Here is a 25,693-nt window from a genome sequence, read left to right as displayed (position 1 = left end):
TTTAAAGGGATGGACCAACCCCTCCTCTCTCTGTTCCCTCTTCTGGGGAGGTTCCATTCCTTCCACACCCTCCCCTCTGTAGGGAATCTGGAGTAAACTGGCTTTTATCTAGAATGCAGCTCCTACATCTGTGTCATTTTAGCCTTTTACATCCCAGGTCTCTTCTCCTACCTCACGCATCGTTTTGACCATGATGTGCCTCTGCATTTCCATGTTCTCATTGCCAACTCTTACCTCCTGGAACCCCGCATGTTAAACCCCATTGTCTATGGAATGAAGACCAGACAGATTCAGGACAGGCTGGTCTGGCTCTTTTCTCATAAAGGGACCTAAAAGTTTTCTCCTGGTGCTCCGACTCTCACACCAAGCTCCATACCAATCTAGGTGGTGACATGGTCCTGGGCCCTCTTCCCTGAATCAATTACCGGACTATGAAAAATACATTAAATCCTTTCCTGATGTTTCTGTGCTGTGTCCGCATGACAACCTGGAAACCGGTCTATGTACAAATCTTTGGTTCGTTATCTTTCTAATTGCTGGTAACTGGACCTCAGAAGCCCCACCCCTTGTTCCACCTCTTCTGCCAAGGCCCCACCCCTGTTCTGCCTCTTCCCCCAAGACCTTGCCCCTGTCTGTCATTACTCTCCTTCCCTTCCCTGTCACTATGAGAGGGCTTTCCCTTCACCCTCTCCCCTGGTTCCTGTCATGCAGACAGAAAGCGGAAGACCAGAAGTCCAAGGTGCAGGCAATGTTTATTGGGATTAGTTTCCACCAAGCATGTCCGTAACCCTGACACTGCAGAGCCTTATTTCCCAATATCCCATCTGCCCCCCCCTTACAACTTATGGTCTTGTTCCGTTTTGGGGAGCCGTGACTCTGGTGTCTTCATCCCAACTCTTTTGTACCCATGGGAGGGGTAAGGAGTGAGGTTGTGCTACGGTCAGAGACAGGCGTTTGTTTGTCCTTTTAGTGTTTTATACCTTCCCCCCAATCCCTTCTCTCCCCTCCCGACTGGTTGCTTGATCTTGCCTTGAGATAAGAGTTGAGACAGTCTTAAAGTGTGCACTCGTACATTATACACCCTCCCTGCTCAGTAACACTTTTAACTGTTCTTACCTATTCCCATTATGCCAACAAACCCATCTGGCTAGGCAGAAGCAACATACACACTGTCTTTGTCCTTTGTTCACACACATTAGTATAAGATATAAGTATATATAGATATAAGAGTATCAAAAATCAAATGGGCAAACAAGACCCAAAATTCTATCCCAGGTGAATATACAGGCCTGAATCCTACATTATCAGTAGCACTCGTAATAGTCACTCGCTGGCTTATCTGCACATATCTCCCCCTCTGCAGCTGCAAGGGAGCCATTTCAGATTTTGGTGGGGGTGGTGACTTTCACTGTGGTTCCAGGGGCTATTTCGGCTCTTGAAAACTCTACTTTTTGGCTGATAACAGCAATGAGCTGACAGGAGCGCTGTATCTAAATCCTTCATAAAAGAAAGAAAAATAAATAAATATTAGACCCACAGAGCTCTAATACTGTCACTTTCTGACATCTTGTGGCAAGTCACTTAAGGGACACTAGTTAGGTTGAAAATTTTAATGTGTATTCTTACTCCGTAAAGACTCGTGGGTTCTATCTCAGCTCCAGGAGGGGAGTGGGTACTGTTGGTACCATCAGGGTGAGAGTCGACTTGAGTCAAATCCTGTTGAGTGTATAGAACTTAGATTGGGATTTTGTTTATTTCTTAGGTAACCAACTTTGAGCTGAACAATATTACTTATAATCACATAAAATCTATCTTTCTATAGTTAATAAAGCTGTTTTATATTTTTTAACCTGAAACAGTGTGTTGTTTGAAATGTAAAAGGGAAATCTATTTAGAGACAGAAGCTGTTGCATTGTCCTCTTCCCATTGACGAAGGGGCAGACTGGGTAATAAACTGACACTGGTCAGGCTTCTGCCAAGCGCAAGATGATTCAGCTAGGGGGTCCTAGGCTGGGGACCTGGGGGGAACTGGCTGGAACTTCTCTATTGTTGGTTTGTGTGTGGCTACTGAAATCATTCATGTAACTGTAGCTCTGCATGTCCCTGTCTGTGTATGGTTGTGTAAGTGCAATACCTGGAGAGGACTGGATAAAGAACACAAAAGTGCAGACAGGATTGTTTCCAGCCTGTTTACATTCAGATGCTTATTTTTCCACTAGAGGCTCAGCAAACCCCATTGGGATTCCCCAAGGTATATTATAAATGGTGTACACTGCTGTATCGTCTCTCAGCGTGGGATGCTGCTGCACATGTTGGGGTAAGAGAGGTGTGAGTCACGGCTACCTGAGGGGGATTCCCAGGGAAGACGCTTCTGTCTCAGAATTCACAGGTACCCATCTCTTTCCGGTTGACAAACCAAGTGCAACCTAACCCTCTGTAGACAGCTTGAGGTCAAGGGAAGAATTCTTCCATCAACCCTAGCTACTACCTCTTGAGGAGGTGGATCATCTATACTGATGGGAGAACCGCTGCTGTTGGTGTGAGTAGTGCCTTTCTATCCTTTTCAGTGTGGACAAGCGCTCAAACAGATCTTCCAGCAAAACACCCAGTCTGGATCCGCAGGTATGGCGTGTTGGAGAATCCACCCCTTCCCTTCGCAGTCTGTTCCAAAGGTTATTCACTGTCAGTATTAAACATGTGACCCTTATTTCTAGGTGAAAAGAAAAGAACAACGCTTCCTCAGCTCTCGTCCCCTAATGCCCCATCTCTACTTGAGCTATATTGATGACATCTTCATCATCTGGACCCATGGAAAAGAAGCCCTTGAGGAATTCCACCATGATTTCAACAATTTCCATCCCACCATCAACCTCAGCCTGGTCCAGTCCACACGAGAGATCCACTTACTGGACACTACAGTGCTAATAAACAATGGTCACATAAACACCACCCTATACTGGAAACTTACTGACCACTATTCCTACCTACATGCCTCCAGCTTTCACCCTGACCACACCACATGATCCATTGTCTACAGCCAAGCTCTGCGATACAACCACATTTGCTCCAACCCCTCAGACAGAGACAAACACCTACAAGATCTCTATCAAGCATTCTTACAACTACAATACCCACCTGTGAAAGTGAAGAAACAGACTGATAGAGCCAGAAGAGTTCCCAGAAGTCACCTACTACAGGACAGGCCTAACAAAGAAAATAACAGAACGCCACTAGCTGTCACCTTCAGCCCCCAACTAAAACCCCTCCAACGCATTATCAAGGATCTACAACCTATCCTGAAGGACGACCCAACACTCTCACAAATCTTGGGAGACAGGCCAGTCCTCGCCTACAGACAGCCCCCCAACCTGAAGCGAATACTCACCAACAACCACATACCACACAACAGAACAACTAACCCAGGAACCTATCCTTGCAACAAAGCCCGTTGCCAACTGTGCCCACATATCTATTCAGGGGACACCATCACAGGGCCTAATAACATCAGCCACACTATGAGAGGCTCGTTCACCTGCACATCCACCAATGTGATATATGCCATCATGTGCCAGCAATGCCCCTCTGCCATGTACATTGGTCAAACTGGACAGTCTCTACATAAAAGAATAAATGGACACAAATCAGATGTCAAGAATTATAACATTCATAAACCAGTCAGAGAACACTTCAATCTCTCTGGTCACTCGATTTCTGATCTCAAACTGACTATCCTTCAACAAAAAAACTTAGAAAACAGACTCCAACGAGAGACTGCTGAATTGGAATTAATTTGCAAATTGGATACAATTAACTTAGGCTTGAATAGAGACTGGGAATGGTTGATTCATTATAAAAAGTAACCTATTTCCCCTTGTTTATTCCTCATCTCCCCCACTGTTCCTCAGACATTCTTGTTAAACCCTGGATTTGTGCTGGAAATGGCCCACCTTGATTATCATACACATTGTAAGGAGAGTGATCACTTTAGATAAGCTATTACCAACAGGAGAGTAGGGTGGGGGGAGAGAAAACCTTTTGTAGTGATAAACACCCATTTTTTCATGGTTTGTGTGTATAAAAACATCTTCTGTATTTTCCACAGTATGCATCCGATGAAGTGAGCTGTAGCTCACGAAAGCCTATGCTCAAATAAATTGGTTAATCTCTAAGGTGCCACAAGTACTCCTTTTCTTTTTGCGAATACAGACTAACACAGCTGTTACTCTGAAACCTGTCATTATTTCTAGGTGGAATTTGTCTGGCTTCAGCTTCCAACCACTGGGCTTTTCTCTGCCATTCTCCGCTAGATTTCAGAGTACGTTAGTACCCAGGGTTTTCTCCCAGTGAAATTATCTCCTTGATCATCTTTTTGATAACATAAATAGATGAAGCTCTGTATGTCTCTCATTGTCCAGCATTTTCTCCAGCCTCCAAATACTTTCCTGGCTCTTTTCTGCGCCCTCTCCATTTTTTCAACATCCTTTTTGAAATGTGGACCCCAGAACTGGACGCAGTCGGTTTCACCAATGCCATGTGCAGAGGTAAAATCGTTCCCCAGCTCCAACTCACCACTCCCGTATTTATGCAGCTCAGGATCACATCTTCCCTTTCAGCCAAAGCATCACACTGGGAGCACATGATGAGTCGGTTGTCCACAGTGACTCCTAAATCCTTTTCAGTGTCTCTGCCTTCCATAATACAGTGCCCTAGGTTGTGGGTTGGACCTGCTTTCCCTGTTCCAAGAGGAGTATTTGTCTGTGTGTAGGGCCTACATTCTCTTTTCCGAGAGGATAACTTTGCATGCCACTGTATTAAAGCATGTTGTTTGCATGAGCCCAGCTCATCAAACACTCTAGATCAATCGGTATGCCTGCCCAGGCCTCCTCATTGTAACCACTCTGCCAACCTTTGGGTCATCCACATATTTTATCTTCAGTGATTCTATATTTGCTTCCAGATCCTTGATGAAAATATTGAAAAGCATTGGGTCAAGAAATGATCTGTGCAGAACACCACTAGATGCAGCCAGATTTTCTGACAGTGGCCCATTGACCAGTGCTTTCTGAGATCTGTCTGTTAGCCACTTTTGAGTCATAGAATCATAGAATATCAGGGTTGGAAGGGACCTCAGGAGGTCATCTAGTTCAACCCCCTGCTCAAAGTGGAACCAATCCCCCACTAAATTGTTTTACGTATGCTCTACTGATATTGGATAGTGTTTTTTATCTGAAAGTTTCCCCCTACTAACTCAAATACCTCAGAGAAATCAACTCTTTTGCGTATCATAGAATCACAGAACTGGAAGGGACCTTGAGAGATCATCAAATCCAGTCCCCTGTTTTCATGGCAGGACCAGCACCATCTAAAACATCCCTGGCAGGTGTTTGTCTAACCTGCTGTTAAAAATCTCCAGTGATGGAGATTCCACAGCCTCCCTAGGCAATTTATTCCAGTGCTAACCACCCTGACAGTTAGGGAGCTTTTCCTAATGTCCAACCTAAACCTCCCTTGATGCAATTTAAATCTATTGCTTATGTGCAGTTTCCTTGATCAACAAAATGTTTACTCTCATTAAAGGATGAAATTGGATTTATTTGACAAGACTTATTTTCTGTAAATTCTGACTGACTGACATTAATTATATTTCTCTAGGGGGGTTTTGAACAACTCCTATACCAGCTTTTCCATTCTTTCCTAGCCTTTATTTTTTAAATAATTTACCTTTAACACAGAACTGTCCTGTATTTGCGGTTTGCAGGGGGAGGGTTAGCTCTGCTGTTGTCTGTTTGTGTACTTCTGTTTCCAGATGAGATCTGTGGCTGATCGGCCAGCTCGTAACTCTGGTGTTCCTAACTCTGAGGTTCAACTGTAGATGCTGTTTAACACACTCCTTGATCGTTAATGGACTGGCAAGTGTTTCCTCACCTCAGGTGATATGAGACTCTCATCCTGCTTCTTTCCGAATGCAGAAGAAAACTGTTTATTGAACACGTCTCCCTTTTCTGCAAGATTAACATGTTTGCTTTCTCCCTCTAGGAATTGGCCGGCAATTTTTCTTTGGTTCTTAATAGACTCAGTAACCTTCTTTTTGTGATTCATAGTCCTTCCAAGCCTGGCTTTTCTCTGAATGTCCCGAACGTGATCGCTTATCAGTTTTCATAACTTCCAATTTGTATTTCTTGCTATTTGTCCTTTTCCCCATTTGTTCATTATTGCTTTATTTCCCTCCTAATAGTTGAATTCACTTTGTCACGAGAACTCACAATCTTCATTCCCATTATTCTGTCTAAATTTTTCCTTCCAATCACTTTTGCTGATAATTTGCCTCAGCTTTGGAGAATTAGCATTTTTGAAGCATTAAGTGTCTCTAGTTATTACTGGGTGGTAACTGTTCTCTGTTTGTCCATTTGAATGTAACCAGTTCCCTTCTTTATTTTGTTCTCTTCTATCAGACGCACCTTCTTTGTCTCTTCTCTAAACGCAACAGTCCCACACTTTTTAATCTACACATATTGCAACCTCCCCCATTCTCAGAGCCTGTCCCAGAAATCACCTTTCTATCTGCTATATCCTTCACAGAACTGAGTGACCAAAACTGAGTGCGTGTCCAGAGCAGGTTATTCTCCAAACCATTCATTAGGCATCCAGATGTTGCCTTTGCTTTTGCCTGCAGCAGGTGTTTCTATGGAGCTGCTATCAATGATGCCTTGTCTGTTCCCTGGGGTGTGTTCTAGTTGGGATGTTTCCTCTGGCACATGTCTTGGCAAAGCTTCATTGTTGTTTTTAATCCCACTCTCAGGTTTTGAGCAACCAGGTAAATGAGGAATGCCTTACAGCATATACACTCTAGCGTGGGTTTCAATTCATTCAGGAATGAAGATGGACAACAAGTATCCACACTTGTGTTTCCTGCTGGTCCCTACTAAGGTTCCCCCCACTGAATGATTGATGCAGCGAGCACCATAAAATATGGAATTGGCATTAGTAGGGTCAGTTGTTAAAAATTCATTTATCTGAATAATTATGTGTGAAGAGCGACTAATCTGCTTCAACCACAAGAACTGCCTTTCATAGTGCACGTAGTGTCTTATGTTAACATTGTCTCTCCATCCGGCATTCGTATTTCAACCATCATCCTCAACTTTGGGCATATACAGGACATCAGGGGAATGTACGGTACATGCAGGAGGCAGCATTCTTCCTCAGAGTCGGACACCTTCACCCCTACTTCATGTCAGATTCCAACACAACCGACTTCATCAATCCCTCTACCTTCATCCTGCTGGGCATTCCTGGCCTGGAAATGGCCCATGTCTGGATCTCCATCCCCTTCTTCACCATGTACATCATAGCCATCTTGGGGAACGTCACCATCCTGTTCATTGTGAAGATAGAGCCGAACCTCCATGGGCCCATGTACTATTTCCTCTGCATGCTGGCCGTCAGTGACCTGGTCCTGTCCACATCCATTCTATCCAAAATGCTGGCAATCTTTTGGTTCAATTCCATTGAGATTAATTTCAGTGCCTGTCTCACCCAGATGTACTTCATTCACTGCTTCTCAGTGATGGTATCTGGAATCCTCATGGCCATGGCTTTGGATCGCTATGTGGCCATCTGCCATCCACTGAGACATTCCACCATCCTGACAAACCCCGTGGTGGCCAAGATTGGTCTGGCCGTGGTGCTGCATGGTGGCACACTTATACTGCCTCATCCCTTCCTGGCAAGGCGTTGGCCATATTGCAGAACCAACATCATCCCCCACACATATTGTGAGCACATAGCCGTGGTGAAGCTGGCCTGTGCCGACATATGTGTCAGTAGTTACTACGGCCTCTCTGTGGCATTTTTGGTGACCGGTCTGGATGTGTTTTTTATCGCTGTGTCCTATATCCAGATACTCAGGGCCATCTTCAGCCTCCCCACAAAGGACGCCCGAGTCAAGACTTTTGTGACCTGCGGCTCCCACCTCTGTGTCATCTTAGCCTCTTACACACCAGCTCTCTTCTCCTTCCTCACGCACAGGCTTGGACACAATGTGGCCCTGCATTTCCACATTATCATTGCCAACGTGTACCTTGCGGTGCCCCCCATGGTACACCCCATCATCTATGGTGTGAGGACCAAAGAAATCTGGGACAGGCTGTCCAGCTATTTACTCACAAAGGGACCTAAATTTTCCTCCTGGTGCTCTGGCTTTCAAAGCAAGCTCTATGCAGAGCTGACTGATGAGATAGTTCTGAGACTTCTTTCCTGAATCACTTAATGGACAGTCAAAGACACATTAAACCCTTTCCTGAACTCACTGTGCTGTGTCAACGTTACAAACGGGGGAGTCGGTCAATGTACTATTCACTGGGTTGCCACCTTTCTAATTGCTGGTAACTGCACCCCCCAAATCCCGCTTTGCCCCACCTTTTCTGCCAGGGTTTTGTCCCTGCTTTGCTTCTTCCCCAAGGACTTCCCCCCTCTCTCACTGCTATCCTTCCCTCCCCCTGTCACTCACAGGATGATTTCCACCTCCCTCCCTTTGCCACCACCTGGAAGGGAGCAATTTTAGATTTTGGTTGTGGGAGGCCATTTTTACCATGATTCCAGGGGCTACTTAGGCTCTTGAAAACTCTAGTTTTTGGCACATAACAGCAATGAGCTGACAGGAGCGCTGTATCTAATTCCTATAGAAAAGAAAGAAAAATAAATATGAAACCCACTCAGCTCTCATACTAACATGTTCTGACATCTTATGGGAAGTTATGTAAGGGACATTGGTTAGACTGAAAAATGTATTGGATATTTTAATTTTCTGACTAACTCTGAAGAGAAATAGACTCCACGAGGACTCCTGGTTTCTATCTCTGCTCTGGGAGAGAAGTGGGATGTAGTGGATTTAAAGGTTAAAATGAACAAGTCTTCTAAAATTGAATTATCCGAAGTATGCAATGAGCTGGGAACAAACTGGAACATGATGCTTCCATGTGTTCTGATGAGAATCCAGAGATTCCCAAATTGCTCAACAGGAATTAGTCCTTATGAAGTGGTCTTTGGAAAACCCATGCCCAGCTGGGAAAATCTACTGTACCCCCAGATTGGGACACTACAAAAACACTGGCAATAAGAATCTGAATAAACAGTCTCAAATACTGAGTGGGTACAGTCCAAGAAGAGGTGACTGAGAAGTTTTTCAAACAACTAACAAAAACGTCCAAAGCACAGGACTTGGTGGGAATGGGGGATTTCAACTGTCCAGACATCTGCTGGGAAAATAACACTGCAGGGCACAGATTATGCAATAAGTTATTGGAATGTATTGGAGACAATGTTTTTGTTCCAGAAGGTGGAGAAAGCTACTAGGGGAGAGGCTGTTCTAGACTTGATTTTGACAAACAAGGGGGAACTGGTTGAGAAATTGGAAATGGAAGGCAACTTGGGGGAAAGTGATCATGAAATGATAGAGTTCATGATTCTAAGGAATGGTAGAAGGGAAAACAGCAAAATAAAGACAGTGGATTTCAAGAAGGCAGACTTCAGCAAACTCAGGGAGTTGGTAGGTAAGATCTCATGGGAAGCAAGTCTAAGGGGAAAAACAATAGAAGACATCTGGCAGTTTTTCAGAGAGACATTATTAAGGGCACAGGAGCAAACTATCCCACTGCGTAAGAAAGACAGGAAGTATGGCAAGAGATCACCCTGGCTTAACCAGGAGATCTCAAATGATCTAAAAATAAAAAAAAAAGAGTCCTAAAAAAAGTGGAAACAAGGTCAAATTACAAAGGAGGAATATAAACGAATAACACATGTATGTAGGGGCAAAATTAGTAAGGCAAAGGCACAAAATGAAATCAAACTAGCTAGAGACATAAAAAGTAACAAGAAAACATTCTACAAATATATTAGAAGCAAGAGGAAGACCAAGGACAGGGTAGGCCCGTTACTAAATGAAGAGGGAAAAACAATAACAGAAAATGTGGTAATGGCAGAAGTGCTAAATTACTTCTTTGTTTTGGTTTTCACCAAGAAGTTTGCCATAGAGAATGACAGTGAAAATTGGGTAGTTCAAATGGTAAAATAGGGAAAGAACAAGTTAAAAGTTACTTAGACAAGTTAGATGTCTTCAACTCACCAGGGCCTGATGAAATGCATCCTAGAATACTCAAGGAACTGGCTGAGGAGATATCTGAGCCATAAGCTATTAACTTTGAAAAGTCATAGAAGACAGGGAGGTTCCAGAAGACTGGAAAACAGCACATATAGTGCCAATCTATAAAAAGGGAAACAAGGGAAACCAGGCAATTACAGACCAGTCAGCTTAACTTCTGTGCCAGGCAAGATAATGGAGCAAATAATTAAGGAATCAATTTGCAAACATCTAGAAGATAACAAGGTGATAAGTGATAGTCAGCATGGATTTGTCAAGAACAAATCATGTCAAACCAACCTGATACCTTTCTTTGACAGGGTAACAAGCCTAGTGGATGGGGGGAAGAGGTAGATGTGGTATATCTAGACTTTAGTAAGGCTTTTGATACAGTCTCGCATGACCTTCTCATTAAGAAACTAGGGAAATGCAACCTAGATGGAACTACTGTAATGTGGGTGGATAACTGGTTGGAAACTGCTCCCAGAGAGTAGTTATCAATGGTTCACAGTCAGGCTGGAAGGGCATAATGAGTGGGGTTCCGCAGGGATCAGTTCTGGGTATGGTTCTTTTCAATGTCTTCATCAACGATTTAGACCATGGCATAGAGAGTACACTTATTACATTTGCAGATGATACCAAGCTGGGAGGGGTTGCAACTGCTTTGAAGAATAGGATGAACATTCAAAATGATCTGGACACACTTAAGAAGGAACAATCAGTTGCACACATACAAAATGGGAAATGACTACCTAGGAAGGAGTACTGAGCAAAGGTATCTAGGGGTCATAGTGGACTACAAGTTAAATATGAGTCAACGGTGTACCGCTGTTGTAAAAAAAGCTAACATCATTCTGGGATTTATTAGTAGGAATGTGGCAAGCAAGACATGGAAGTAATTCTTCCATTCTACTCATCAGACAAAGCTTATAACAATTAAAAATACAAGACTGGCCACAAATACTGGACCGCGCAGACATTTAAAAATAAATACAGGAGCAAAAAGTCCTGTGTTTTTACAATCTGCTACATTTAATAAGGTTTCAAGTTTAAATCGTAATAACAATAAAAGCCTTCATAGCATTATGGCCATCCCAAGGTAAATGCAAAATCCAGTCAAAGTGTACTATGCCAACAGTATGGGAACGCTGGTAAATAATACTTATGTACAGCACTATCCCACTGTGCACCTAGTGACTAAAACTGGCTTAGAAACTAATCAGGCTTGTTGTGCAAAACATAATGGATGGTGGCTGTGTGAATGCTATGCTACAATTAATACCAATGACACAAAAAGAGGCTGGGCCCGATTGTTACAAAAAGAACTAATCAATGAGCTGGTACAAATACAAGATGGGGTGTGTGCTCTGGGCTATTCTGATTTTTCTATACATGGAAACATTTGTTCTGAAATCAATAGAGAATTTTGTGTGCAAGTCACTAGCACCGTCCAGATCGAAACCCATGCCTTTTGACCAACAAGTAGTGCCATTGAAATTATTACTTCTTCTGGCAACCTACAAGATTTATTGAGTAAATTGTTTCCCCAGCTGGAGTGATTACAATTTGACATACATGACTTGGTGATAAGAACCAAGGAAGCCTTAATACCCATAGCTCATCTTATCTAACAACAAAGCAAAGAAGTAGAAAGAGAGGGGGAAACACCTTGGTGGGCAATTCCATGGGATGTCACTCTACACCCAATAGTCCGAACACATGTAACGCTGATGGAAATACAAGCCATAGCAGTAACTGCACTGATGGGAATGTGTTGCTATCTGCAATCTCAAACCAAAAAAGCCAAATTACAACACCGGGTTCAGAAAAGAATGGAACTAGCTATCAACACTGCCACAGTAATGAATAATCTTTATAAGATATAATCAAATGCTTATTAATGTTTTAAAAAACGAATGCTTGTACTTATGCAGTTTGTAAGGGCTGTTGGACATCTGTATACTTGGATACTCTGTGAGGTGTGTTGAACCAAAAGTGTCCTATGAGAAATGTCTGCATACCAACTAATCACATTACTCATCTAGTATCATGTGTCACAAGTTATAGAGGGAATATTTCTGGTATTTAACTATTCAAAAAAATCATGTAATCGGCTAATATTCTATAAGGTATAAAAACAATCCATTTATAATCCTGAACAAAGCCCATTTCATCGACCACCAACTAAGTATAAAGGCCTCCTCATGTCACCCACAGGTTACCAGAGCAAAACTCTACACCCTCCTCCTCAGACGTGGTCCCGGGCCTAACATACACAGGTCCACTATGAGAAACTAAAAACAATTAAAAAATAAAATCTGTCCATCAGTCGTATGAGGAAATGTGCAGACTGAGGCACAGAGGGGGCATGAATGTGTTTTCAGGAAAGTTAGGTAGCCTTATAACAGTGTTTATCCATGGAGCCATCTTCAGTCCATGCATTATGGTTTTCCTGGACGATGGACAAACATCCTCCTGACAAAAAGACAAAAAAGTGGGGGAATGTAGTCGGAAGAGAGCCTGAGACATAAGCCTGAGCAAAAGAAGTAGTGAAAGCTTTACTGATATAAAGCCAAGACAAGCTGTGAGCAAGAGGCAGGCCCTGCTCACAGAATCTGGCAAGAACAGGGTGGATACTGCAGAAATACACATTCCTAAGGAGTTCTGGGCACAGAGCACTGATGCAAACACATCCCGATATCAAGTGGTACCAGAATATGCTGATACGAGGATGGTTATAAAAAGATAACAGGAACACGCTGACCCCTCCTAAAAGATAAGGTCAGGATACAGTACATGATAAAGATGTTTAGATCAAACCAACTTACTACCCACATCAGGGGGCAGTAACTAACGATGTCAGAGGGGCAGTACATAACTTGTTTGTATCGGGTACTAAGATGTATCTCAGAGGGAATGTCTTCGTCTAGCCTAGGGAGGAATAGGAAGCCCCGCTGTTCACTGAGCTGGCCCATTGTGATGGGAAAACCTGTACTTGTGGTCTGGTAGAATCTGAGGGATAATAGTACTGTGCTTCATTGACAATAAACCTGGCCTGGTACCTTCGTACCTTGGTGCATCTTGTGGTCATTGGGCGGTTCGCTCGAGGTTTCCTGTGCCAGCTGTCTGTGCAGAGCTGGGGCCACACATTGCTCTGGCTCTGCTTCCAGAACTGACTGCTCCCTGAGATGCTTCTCTGACACCTCTGGCTCTGGCCAACACAGCTCTGCTCCCAGCTCAGCCCGGGCCTCTGGTCTCTCCTTATCTCAGCCCCACTGTGGACCAGGCAGCCCCAGCACATATGGAGGATGGGACCCCTGACCCCCCCGCCCCCCCTAGCCTCCTGACTCCCTCATTTTCCTGCCTGCCCTGTCTACCAGGCTTACCGGGAGCATTGACCTCTCCCCATTGCCCCTGGATCCTGTGAGTCTCAGGGGCCTGGTTTCCCGTTCACCGTTCCTCTTCCTTTCGGTACTGGGAGCTGGCCAAACAAAAATCCTCACGACGTTTCTGTGAGGGGCCAAAAGTCCCATTACATTCCCCCTGGCTAAAATTCTGCCACAGCCAGAATGTTCACACTAGCACATCTGGGCCCAATATTAACAACATTTACCAGCATCATATAAATGGATTAATATTAATAATGATTCAGAACATTTCATATATTTAACCTCCCATGTCCAGTTTATACTATACATGACAATATTCATTAAAACATGACATAGTACCAGTCACATAATCATCTCTAAGTTTAACAGCTCCTCCTTTCCAAAATTTTCCCCCAGTTCTTAATAAATCTAAACCACTCCTCCCTCGTCTCATCCGCACATTGAGATCCTGCAGCTCTGTCTCTCTGCCTGGCCCTGCGGTGGAACGGGAAGCATTTCAGAGAATGCTGCTATGGAGGTCCTGGATCTTAATCTCCTGCCTTCCAGACTAAATTTGGCCTCCAGGACCTCTCTCCTACCTGTCCCTCTGTTACTGGCACTACATGTACCACGACCACCAGCTTCTCCCCAACACTTCACATAAGTGGGTCTGGACGTCTTGCGAGATCTGCTACCTTCACACAACCCAGGCAATTCACCATGTATTGTTCTGGATTATCACAAACCCAGCTATCTATATTTCTAATGGTCGAATCCCCACTACAGTTACTGCTTGGTAAGGTTTGCCAAAGCTGAAGCTCTTTGGGATGCCGTGACAGAGGGCTGGCTCAGAAGTTCATGCCCAGCACCTTGTTATACTATCCTACTTGGCAATGATTTCTTCTGTGTAGCTCGGGGCGTTAAGGAGTAAGCTTGCACCAAGAAGGAACAATCTGCTGGGACCCCAGAGGGAAAGGATAAAGTCCCAGGAAGTGCTGAAGGAATGAGAGAGCATCTCCTTGATTCCTCTGCAGCAGGGAGAAGCTGCACGCTTCCAGAGGTGCAGCTGTTTGAGACCAGCTCCTGCCCTGGAGCTGAAGGTGACATCTCCTCAGAGTGGGAGAAGTGTCAGGGAGAAAAACGTCCAGATTCAGTTTAGCAAGGGGAAAATCCCATGCTCAGGAGCAAAGGAAGATGTCTTCCAGAGGGGAGCCCAGAGAAAGGTGATGGAATCGTATGAACCACTGAGGGGGGATCTGAGGGTTCCTTTAACACTGCCGCTGGAAGCAACACCACCTCAGAAAGAGCTGCGGGGTGTAGTGCCTGCAGATGAGAAAACTTTCCAGGCTTTTAGGTCGGAGCCCTTCACCGCTGAACAGAGGATAGAGAGCATTGGGTATGCATGTAGCGGGGCTCAGGAGGAAACTGGGGGAGGACAGGAATGTCCCCTCACTGATCACAAGGGGGGGACGCCCAGGACAGAATTAGGCTGATTCAGCATCTGTGCACCCAGGCACCCAACCTGTGTCGCAGGCTTTGAGAGGGAACTGTAGACAGAGGGATGACGGAGGATACCCAAATCCAGCTCTCCATTTTTCAGGACTTTGTTCCTGACGTGCTTGTGAAAACTAACTCTGTCTCTTTAAAACAGGATGCAGATCCTACTGAATAAAGGGTTGTCTGTGAAAATGCTAATGACCCACCTGGCAGAGGGGAGGAAGAAATATCCTGGGCTGGTAAGGAGGCAGTTGCCCGGAAAGAGCTGCCGGGAAAGGCACACCTCTTAGCCCAGAGAGCACAGATCACAACCCTCTGGGAAAGGGGTGGGAAAGTCCCAGTGCTGGGAGTGGGGAGTGCAGGAAAGCCCGAGTGGAGAGGTGGATTGTTTGAATGAGCATAACCCTGGAGTTGGGAAGCAGCACCACAGAGGTCTAGCCAACATGCAAAGTCCCTTTACGTCCTTACCTCACCAGACCCTGGAATGCAAAGACCCCAAAGATGACCTTCAACTGAAATCCCTGCTGAAAGGGGCACTGAGAGGAAAGGAAACCCAGTAAATAAACACATGGTAAGGTTCGGGGAGGAGTTGAAAGATACAATGGGTATTGAACAAACCAAACTCTACAAGCAGAAGGCTTGGTATTATAAAAAATACTTGAAAACACCTACCTGTGATAAAAGATTTGGTGTTATTGTTAAATCTCATGATGCAAAGCTTGAAGCAAATGATAAATCTTACAATAAAGAGCTTGGTACTGACAGTAAATCCTATGAAAAGGTGTAACATGCATGATTTTGGGGAAAAGCTTTTGGACATGCTAGGAGTAGTAAAGAAGAAGCTCTATGGAGATAGGGCTTCCCACCTAACACCTATAGACAGGCTCAAAGCTTGTCACAGCAGGGAAACCATAATACACCTAAAAAGAACAGGAGTACTTGTGGCACCTTAGAGACTAACAAATTTATTAGAGCATAAGCTTTCATTGGCGACAGCCCACTTCATCGGATGCATAGAATGGAACATAGAGTAAGAAGATAGATAATGTAAAGGAAAAATCTAGCAGGCCTAAACTTCTAGGCCTAAAACTTTGGTCAAGCTCAGTGTGTGTATAACTGTGTGTATGAAGCATAAGAAGAGAGTGAGGAAAATTCCATTAAGGGGCAATTGCAACAGCACAGCTTAAAAAATGTAACCACAACCGCTAAAAATTAAAAAAAACCCATTAACCGCAAAGGAAACACATGTCAATAACAGGAAAAGCTTGTTTTTGCTAAACTCCAAGTAAGGCAAAGCTACCGTTGAAGCTTGCACTAAATGCCAAATAAGGAAAATGCTGTTAAAGAAAGTGGGTTTGGCAAATTGTGGTTTTCAGCAATATAAGCTCCTGTATTTCTGTTTACGTCAGAGCAGCTCCAGCTGACTCTCCCTGTAGGTGCATGCTTAAATAAAGAAGCCTCAGGCTTTGTTCTGGTCCAAACACAACACATGGTTAATTTTTCCATGACAATATATACATACAGAGAAAGTGGAAGTTGTCATAGAAACTGTGAGAGGCTAATTAATTAAGATGAGCTATTGTCAGCATGAGAAAAAAACTTTTGTAGTGATAATCAAGATGGCCCATTTAGACAGTTGACAAGAAGGTGCGAGGATACTTAACATGGGGAAATAGATTCAATATGTGTAATGATCCAGTCTCTATTCAAAGCCAAGTTACTGGTATCTAGTTTGCATATTAATTCAAGCTCAGCAGTTTGTCGTTGGAGTCTGTTTCTGTGGAAGGGGAAACTGAGGCACATCACTGCATTGCATTGGTGAATATCTGTATTGAGTTACTACCAGTTGCAAAAGCTCAGTGGTTAACAATGCTGCAAAGATACAAAGACAGGTTTTCTAGCAACCCAGAAAAGCCACACACAACTTTTGAAGAACACATGGGGAAAACACTACAATGCTTATAACTCTTGTGAGTTGAATGTTCAAACCTTAAACAGGCCTCGGGCATGCTGCCTTCGCATTAGTCAGTGACTAACGCACCTGCAGTAAACTCAAGAGGGGAGGTGTGATATTCTGCACCTCAAAGCACCACCCTGGAGTCCTCATAAAGTAACTCCTCACTTAACGTTGTAGTTATAGTCCTGAAAAATGTGACTTTATGCAAAACGATGTTAAGCGAATCCAATTGCCCCATAAGAATTAATGTAAATTGGCAGGCGGGGGGCGGTTAGGTGCCAGGATTGTTTTTTTGCCAGACAAAAGACATTATATACGTGTACATTATAAGCTTTAAACAATTTTAAACAAAGAGTTTAATATTAAGAAGGTGGACTATTTCCCAGGGAATTCCTTGCTGCTAAATGACGAAGTAGCACTCGGCTGCGCCCTCAGGGGTTAGCATGTTGCTGTTACTGTCGTCTCACGCTCTACAAGGCAGCATGGGTGGACGCAGGAGGGAGGAAACACAATAGACGCAGGGCAGGGGCTGCAAACACTTCCCTGCAAAAACGGAACATGATGATGAAGCCCACGCTATCCCACTGGAGCGCACCACTCCCTCCTCCTGACGGCACCTGCACGGCCGCACAGGCGCTGAGTTTCCAAAGTGCTGGAGGGGGAGCGGGGGGGCTGCACGAGTGAAAGAGAGAGACGTGGGTTGCCCCTTTAAGTACGCTGACCCCACTTCCAGTACGCTGCCCTTTTAATCAGATCAGCAAGTTCAGACAGGAAGCAGCTGCTTCCAGCAAGCTCCCTCCTTTCTGTGCCTGAGCCCTGTCCCCCCTTCTCTGCTTTGTGGAGAGGGGGTACGGAGCAGGGGGGCAGGCGCAAGGGGACATCCTCTCCCCCGCCCCTCCCACCCATCAAGCAGGAGGCTCCCGGGAGCAGCTCAAAGGCAGAGGGCAGGAGCAGCAGGGCAGTGGGAGGAAGGCCCCCTGAACTGGTGCTGGGCAGCTGCTAAGCCTCATGCCTTGCAGGGAATTTAGGGGAGCTGATAGGGGGGCTTCTGCCCTCTCCCTTCTCATCCCCACGAGGAGGGGCTGCTCCTCCAGAGGACCCTGCAAGCAGTGGACAGAGCCGGCAGCCGAAGGACGTTATAAGGGAGAATTGCGCAATTTGAAACGAGCCTGTTCTCTAATAGATCAGCAATGTAACAAGGACCCAGCGTGAACCGGGACAACGTCAAGTGAGGCACTACTGTATGTACCGCAGTGATATGATTCTGACGTGTTTTCTGTAAAGTATGTCACGTATGGTTTCAATGGAAAAGTTTCGATTTGTTAAATAGGATTCCTGTATTTGTGTGCATGTATCATTTTTGTACCTAAAGTTATGAAGATTACCTCTATACCAGCATTTCAAACGTGTTTGTCCCTGGGTAACATCCACCCACAGACTAACAGGGCTGCTACTCTGAAACCATCCACAAGGTAGTTTACATCCAGTCTAGCCAGCACATTGTGGATGCACCATTCAAGATAATGGCCCATTAAGAAACACGATAGGCCTTAGAGGAAGTTTATGCCCACCTGATGGACTTTCCTGTGAATGTTCTAGCCAGGATATGGGTGATGACCCCTGTCAAGGTTACTTCCCCACGCTGAACTCTAGGGTACAGATGTGGGGACCTGCATGAAAGACCCCCTGAGTTTATTCTTACCAGCTTAGGTTAAAAACTTCCTCAAGGTACAAATTTTGCCTTGTCCTTGAACCCTATGCTGCCACCACCAAGAGATTGAAACAAAGAACAGGGAAAAGGCCCACTTGGAGACGTCTTCCCCCAAAATATCCCCCCAAGCCCTACACCCCCTGTCCTGGGGAAGGCTTGATAATAATATCCTCACTAATTGGTACAGGTGAACGCAGACCCAAACCCTTGGATCCTAAGAACAATGAAAAATCAATCCGGTTCTTAAAAGAAGAATTTTAATTAAAGAAAAGGTAGAATCATAGAATCATAGAATATCAGGATTGGAAGGGACCTCAGGAGGTCATCCAGTCCAACCCCCTGCTCAAAGCAGGACCAACCACCAACTAAATCATCCCAGCCAGGGCTTTGTCAAGCCTGACCTTAAAAACTTCTAATGAAGGAGATTCCACCACCTCCCTAGGTAACGCATTCCAGTGCTTCACCACCCTGCTAGTGAAAAAGGTTTTCCTAATATCCAACTTAAACCTCCCCCACTGCAACTTGAGACCATTACTCCTTGTTCTGTCATCTGCTACCACTGAGAACAGTCTAGAGCCATCCTCTTTGGAACCCCCTTTCACGTAGTTGAAAGCAGCTATCAAATCCCCCCTCATTCTTCTCTTCCACAGACTAAACAATCCCAGTTCCCTCAGCCTCTCCTCAGAAGTCCTGTGTTCCAGTCCCCTAATCATTTTTGTTGCCCTCCGCTGGACGCTTTCCAATTATTCCACATCCTTCTTGTAGTGTGGGGCCCAAAACTGGACACAGTACTCCAGATGAGGTCTCACCAATGATGAATAGACCCAATGTCAAATTAACCCAAATTCGACCAGGCAATGTCACTTTCAGCACTAATCCCCTCGTCGGGGGTGGGGTGGGGGGGGAGTACAGAAATCAATTTTAAGAGCCCATTAAGTCGACAAAAATGGCTTCATTGTGTGGACAGGTTCAGGGTTAAATTGATCTAAAGCTGCTAAATTCGACTTAAACTCGTAGTGTAGACCAGGGCTAAGAGCAGTAGGAGAGGAGGGAGGAAAGAGACAAAGCAAATATAATTAAAAGCCATTTAGACCCACTGCCTCCAGAGAAGTAGGGAAGACTTGACAGACCACAGTCTAGTCTGGGCTAGTCTTATTTCTATTATGGTAGCACCTAAGAGCATATTGACACTGCAGCTGGGAGTAAACCTCCCAGCAGAGGTAGACAGACTTGTGGTAGTGGGGTTCAAGCTAGCATGCTAAAAAACGCAGTGTAAAAGAATCACCTCTGTAAAATCAGGATGGTCAATACCTTACAGGGTAATTAGATTCAAAACATAGAGAATCCCTCTAGGCAAAACCTTAAGTTACAAAAAGACACAAAAACAGGAATATCCATTCCATTCAGCACAGCTTATTTTCTCAGCCATTTAAACAAACAGAATCTGACACATACCTAGCTAGATTACTTACTAAGTTCTAAGACTCCATTCCTGCTCTGTTCCCGGGAAAGGCCTCACACAGACAGAGAGAGCCTTTGTTTCTCCCCCGCTCCAGCTTTGAAAGTATCTTTTCTCCTCATTGGTCATTTTGGTCAGGTGCCAGCTAGGTTATCCTAGCTTCTTAACCCTTTACAGGTGAAAGGGTTTTTCCTCTGGCCAGGAGGGATTTTAAAGGTGTTTACCCTTTCCTTTATATTTATAACAGCCTCTATGCACTGTGTACAGTTCCAGGCAGTGTGTGGTCCCTGGTAAACAAGCAAGACAAGGCTGAAGACTGAACTGTGTGGAAACCTGTTTTGTGGCTGTAGTTTTTAGCTGTTTCTTTTATAAATTCCTCCTGTTTAAGAAGGACGGCAACTCCATTGATCACAACACACAAATAGCCTCAGTGTGTCTAATAAAACCCAGAGGAGCAATGCCAGTTCATGGTCAGAGCAATGGTGCTGGGGTGGGGTGGGGTGGGGGATCAGCATTCACTGTTCTCAGTTCTGCCACTGACTCATTGTGTGGTTTTGGGTAAATCACTTTATCGCTGCACATGGCTCAGTCAGTCCATGACACGAGGATAATGCTGTGACACTGCACCCCATATTCTCCACAGTGATATTATTATGACGTGATTATGACATAATTATAATGCATTTTATGCAAGATAAGTCATGTGGTATGCCATTGGAAAAGCTATGATTTGCTGAATATGATTATCCTATTTGTGTGCATGTATCATTTTTGTGTGAGATGTTATGAATATTGGCTATGTATCTGTATTTGAAATGGAACTACACCTGGGTAACACCCACTAGACAGGGTTTTTCAGTCTAGATAGCTGGGTGGGAAGGGCCTATTCAGGGCAATGGGCCATTAGGAAACAACAATAGGCCTTAGAAGAAGCTTATCCCCCACCTGGGGAACCTTCCTGGCAGCCTCGAATTAATGGCTGCTATGACTCTACAAAGACATGTGAGGTGACCACATGTCTCTAGACTGCATCTTCAGATGTCAGTGTTTTTTCACAGACCAGTCTGGGAACCAAGCTTTGAAACAAAGGGTTCCCACCATATGCAAAAGCTATATAAGGCAGGGAGCGACATCATCTGGTGTTCTTCTCTCCCCACCGAAGAAGACTTCTGGAAACAACCAAGGAACAAAGACTGAACTGGGGGAAGTGCTGGATCCAGGCTAAAGGGATGTTTAGCCCGTGAATGGAACACCTGGGGCTTCCAAGCTGTAAAGCAAGTGCAGCTGGCCCCTTAAGAATCTGCAGCCTGCTTATATCATCTCTTAGGGTGAGAAATTGGTGTTCATATCCAATCTGTTTAGTATATTAAGCTTAGTTTGTGGTTTTTGCTTATTTGCTAGGTAATCTGCTTGATCTGTTTGCTATCACTAAAATATTTTAAAATCTATATTTTGTAATTAATAAACTTAGTTTGCCGTATCAAAATTCAGGACCAAAACGCTGTTCCATATTCCTCTCCATGTTGAAGGAGGTGACAAATGTCATGAGTTTACGCCATATGGTTTACCATGCAGCGCAAGACGGTATAATTTTGGGTTTTTACTCCAGAGGATGGGGTGCGCCTGAGGAGCTGGGAGAAGCTTTCCCATACAGGGGCTGGTCAGAGAGTCTCCTTGCAACTGCATCTGGGTGTGTCCCTACCTGTATGTATGCTGGTGAAAGTGCCGGGTGGAAATCTTTGTAGGTTGTTACAGCAGTACAGTGTTAGAGGGAGCCCAGGCTGGTGAGTCAGGGGGCTGAGTGGTACCCCAGTTCCAGATGGAACCCTGGGAGGAACCTGTCACAAATGCCGCCTAACAGCCTAGCTAAAGAGGTTCCAGATATAGAGATCAAAAGTGTCATGCAGAGCATATGTTAGACTCAGCTTCAGCCCCTGGGCAATGGGTGCCCTGTAGTTCCAGATATGGTGCCTTGTAGGTGTGTAAATAGTGGACGAATGGAAGTTGTGCCACTTATCTCCCTCATTATCAGCTACTGCAGCCACCCCAGCCTCTGCCCAGCATCCCGGCTTCCCAACTAAAGCTCGGGCTTATCCTTCCACCTCTCTCAGCTGTTGTCCTCCTAGCTTCCAAATCGATCCCTTGCCTTGCTCCCGAAGCCTGGCTCAGGACAAAGGGCTCCCAGCCCATTCCCATTGAAGGGATCCTGCCTGCTTCAAGCCCCCAACTAGGAGGAACTGAAGGGAGCTGAAAGCTAAAGAAATAAGCCACACGATGGTCTCTTCCCTCAGGGCTTTGTAGCTGAGCTTTAGGGCCCACAAGCTGTATGATGCACAATCTCACCTGCCTGCCTCAGAATCCTGATCCCAACCCTCAGCCTGGGCTCACTCTTACTGTACTGCTGTGGCAAGCTGTAAAGTCCTCCAGGCTTCAGCCTGCACTTTCACCAGCATACTTATGGGTAGGGACACACCGAGCTGTCACACGTAGACAGGCTCTCTGACCAGCTCCTGCCTGGGAAGGCTGAACCTAGGGCACCTTCCAGCTTCTCAGGCACAAACCCCCTCTGGAGTATAAACCCAAAATTATACGATCTTGCCTTGCACAGGGAACTGTACATCGCAAGCTCATAAAATTTTCCCCCACTCTCAATATGGAGAGGAATATATAGCAGCCTTTTGCCCCTGAATTATGACTCCCACACTGGTTTAGATAAAGTAAAACAAATTCATTAACTATAAAAGATAGATTTTAAATGATTATAAGGGATAGCAAAGAGATTAAAGCAGATTACCTGGAAAATAAGCAAAACACACAAACTAAATTTAAAATGCTAAACAGATTAGTTATAAATAGCATATTCTCACCCTAAGAGATGATACAAGTAGGCAGCAGATTCTTATGGGGCCAGCTACCCTTGCTTTACAGCCTGGAAGCCCCAGGTGTTCCATTCACAGGCTAAACATCCCTTTAGCCTGGGTCCAGCACTTCCACCAGTTCAGTCTTTGTTCCTCGGGTGTTTCCAGGAGACTTCTTGGGTGATGAAAGAAGAACACAAGATGATGTCACTCACTACCTTATATAGCTGTCGGCCCCAATTGTGTGTCCTGGCTGCACTCACTTGCAGGCTCTTTGTCAGGCTGCAGCAGCTCCCATCCTAACCCCAGAGCAGAGGGAGCCCAGCTGGTAGGAGAGGGAGGTGGAGATGATCCAGCAAGGGATGGGGAGAGGGGAGGAGAGGAGTGAATGACAAGGGCAGTACCTTGGGGGAAGAGTCACAGAAGTGGGTGGGGCCTTAAGGGAAGATGTGGAACAAGGTTCAGGCTTTGGGGGAAGAGGTTGGGCAGAGGGCAGGGCTTCAGGGATCAAGTTACCAGTTTGTCATGTTGATAACGCACAGTAAGGTCAGGAAAGTGTAGGGCCCAGCACCATGTCACCTTCCAGATCTTCACTGAGCTCGGTGTGAGAGCCAGAGCTCCAGGAGAAAATTTTAGATCCCTTTATGAGTAAAGAGCCGTAGCAGCCTGTTCCTGATCTGTTTGGTCCTCACCCCGTAGATGATGGGGTTTAGCATGGAGGGCACCAGGAAGTAGACATTGGCAATGAGAACGTGGAAGTGCAGGGCCACATTCTGGCCAAACCGGTACGTTAGGGAGGAGAAGAGAGCTGAGATGTAAAAGACTAAGATGGTACAGAGATGGGAGATGCAAGTCCCAAAAGTCTTCAGTCTGGCATCCTTTGTGGGGAGACTGAAGATGGCCCTGAGGATTTGTATATAGGACACAGTGATAAAAAGCACATCCATACTGATCACAAAGATTGCCACAGAGAGGCCGTAGTAACTACTGACACGGATATCAGCACAGGCCAGCTTCACCACGGCCATGTGCTCGCAGTGTGTGTGGGGGATGATGTTGGTTCTGCAATATGGCCACTGCCTCGCCAGCAAGACATAGGGCAGTACAAGCATGCTGCCACGCAGCACCACGACCAGGCCAATCTTGGTCACAACGGGGTTTGTCAGGATGGTGGAATGTCTCAGGGGATCACAGATGGCCACATAGCGATCAAAAGCCATGGCCACGAGGATGCCAGACTCCATCACTATGAAGCAGTGAATCAAGTACAGCTGGGTGAGGCAGGCACTGAAATTGATCTCCCTGATATTGAACCAGAAGATGCTCAGCATTTTGGGCAGGATGGAGGTGGACAGAACCAGGTCGGTGACAGCCAGCATGCAGAGGAAATAGTACATGGGCCCATGGAGGCTCGGCTCCCTCTTCACGATGAACAGGATAGCAAGGTTCCCGAAGATGGCTATGATGTACATGATGGAGAAGGGGATGGAGATCCAGACATGGGCTGCCTCCAGGCCAGGAATGCCCAGCAGGATGAAGGTGGAGGGGTTGATGAACTCGGTTCTGTTGGAATCTGACATGGAGTAGAGGAGAAGGTGTCCAACAAAGAGGCAGAACGGTGTCTCTTGCATGTACCGTATGTTCCCCTGACTTCCTGTATGTGCCCAGGGTCAAGGGTGATGGTTGCAGTACAAATACCTGGATGAAGAGACAATGTGAATATGAGACACTACATGCACTACTGGGTGCTGTTCTTATGGGTGAAGCAGATTGGTTGCCCTTCACGTAATGAAAAATGGCATTTTCATTATTCAGAGAAATGAATTATGAACAACTGGCCCTACTAATACCAATTCCATGTTTTATGGTCCTCCATGCATCAGTAATTCTACATGTTGTGGTCTGGGAAAACTTAATAGCCTCCATCAGGAAACATGAGTTTGGATACTGGTTATCCATCATTGTTCATTCATGCAATTGTAACCCTTCTGCCAGGCCGAGTTGATAGCAGCATGGGCCAGGTTCAGTACACAGGAGTTCCCTCTCATCAAAGCAAATGCAAAAGTGGTTCGAGCCCCCACCCAGTGACCTGGGAAAATCTTACACACACCCCTGGGTGCCTCAAAGAGGCAATACTTCCCCTCTCCCAAGCACAGAGTCTCGGTGTAGCAGAGAATCTTTAATAACATGAGGTAAGCGACATCAGCATTAAATTGGGAAAACACCACAACTAGGGTTCATCAACCAAACCATGAGCAAAGACCCGCCCCAGCAAATTGGGCCATTTCCTTTCCCTTGGGTTCTTGAGTCCAACAACCCAAACATCTCTTGAGTCCAGCAACCCCTAAATCACCCAAAGTCCAAAAGTCCAACAACCCAAAAGTCCAGCCCCAGAGTTCAAAAGTTTATCTGCAGAGTGTTACTCCCCAGTCTGGGTGAAAATGTGTGTTTGTGTGCGGGGGCGGGGGGGAGAGGTAAGGGGCACCTTACATAATGTGAAGCTGACTGCCCTGCAGCTTCACTCCGATCTGCCCCACAAGCCGCTCCGCTCCACCAGCCGTCCCACAAACCACTCTGCTCCGCAAGCAGCTCCCGCCATCCCACAAAGTTCTCTGCTCAGCATCCCACAAGCAGCTCCCATCATCTGCTCTGCTCCACTCTGCAATAGATCTTCAGGCTCCCAACTACTTGACACAGTGCTCAGT

At 45.3% G+C, this 25,693-nt stretch overlaps 2 protein-coding genes across 2 annotated transcripts; one reads left to right on the top strand and one right to left on the bottom strand.

The window, feature by feature from the left end:
- The first annotated feature begins 7,180 nt into the window (after window positions 1-7,180).
- LOC141996118 (olfactory receptor 52R1-like) lies at window positions 7,181-8,331 on the top strand. The gene has a single exon (XM_074967950.1). It carries the CDS (start codon window positions 7,181-7,183, stop codon window positions 8,258-8,260), a length of 1,080 nt encoding a protein of 359 aa, XP_074824051.1. The 3' UTR covers window positions 8,261-8,331.
- A 15,289-nt stretch (window positions 8,332-23,620) lies between these two features.
- LOC141996066 (olfactory receptor 52E4-like) lies at window positions 23,621-24,619 on the bottom strand. Its single transcript, XM_074967812.1, has one exon. It carries the CDS (start codon window positions 24,617-24,619, stop codon window positions 23,621-23,623), a length of 999 nt encoding a protein of 332 aa, XP_074823913.1.
- Between the last annotated feature and the right edge of the window lie 1,074 nt (window positions 24,620-25,693).

Source organism: Natator depressus, chromosome 1 (genome assembly GCF_965152275.1).
Source record: "Natator depressus isolate rNatDep1 chromosome 1, rNatDep2.hap1, whole genome shotgun sequence".
NCBI classification, from domain to species: Eukaryota; Metazoa; Chordata; order Testudines; family Cheloniidae; genus Natator; species Natator depressus.
Note: the sequence above shows the minus strand (reverse complement) of the source record. Positions and strands in the feature narration are given on the sequence as shown.

Excerpts from the sequence above, each read along its gene's own strand:
- LOC141996066 (XM_074967812.1), bottom strand. The coding sequence starts at position 24,619 with ATGCAAGAGACACCGTTCTGCCTCTTTGTTGGACACCTTCTCCTCTAC.
- LOC141996118 (XM_074967950.1), top strand. The coding sequence starts at position 7,181 with ATGCAGGAGGCAGCATTCTTCCTCAGAGTCGGACACCTTCACCCCTAC.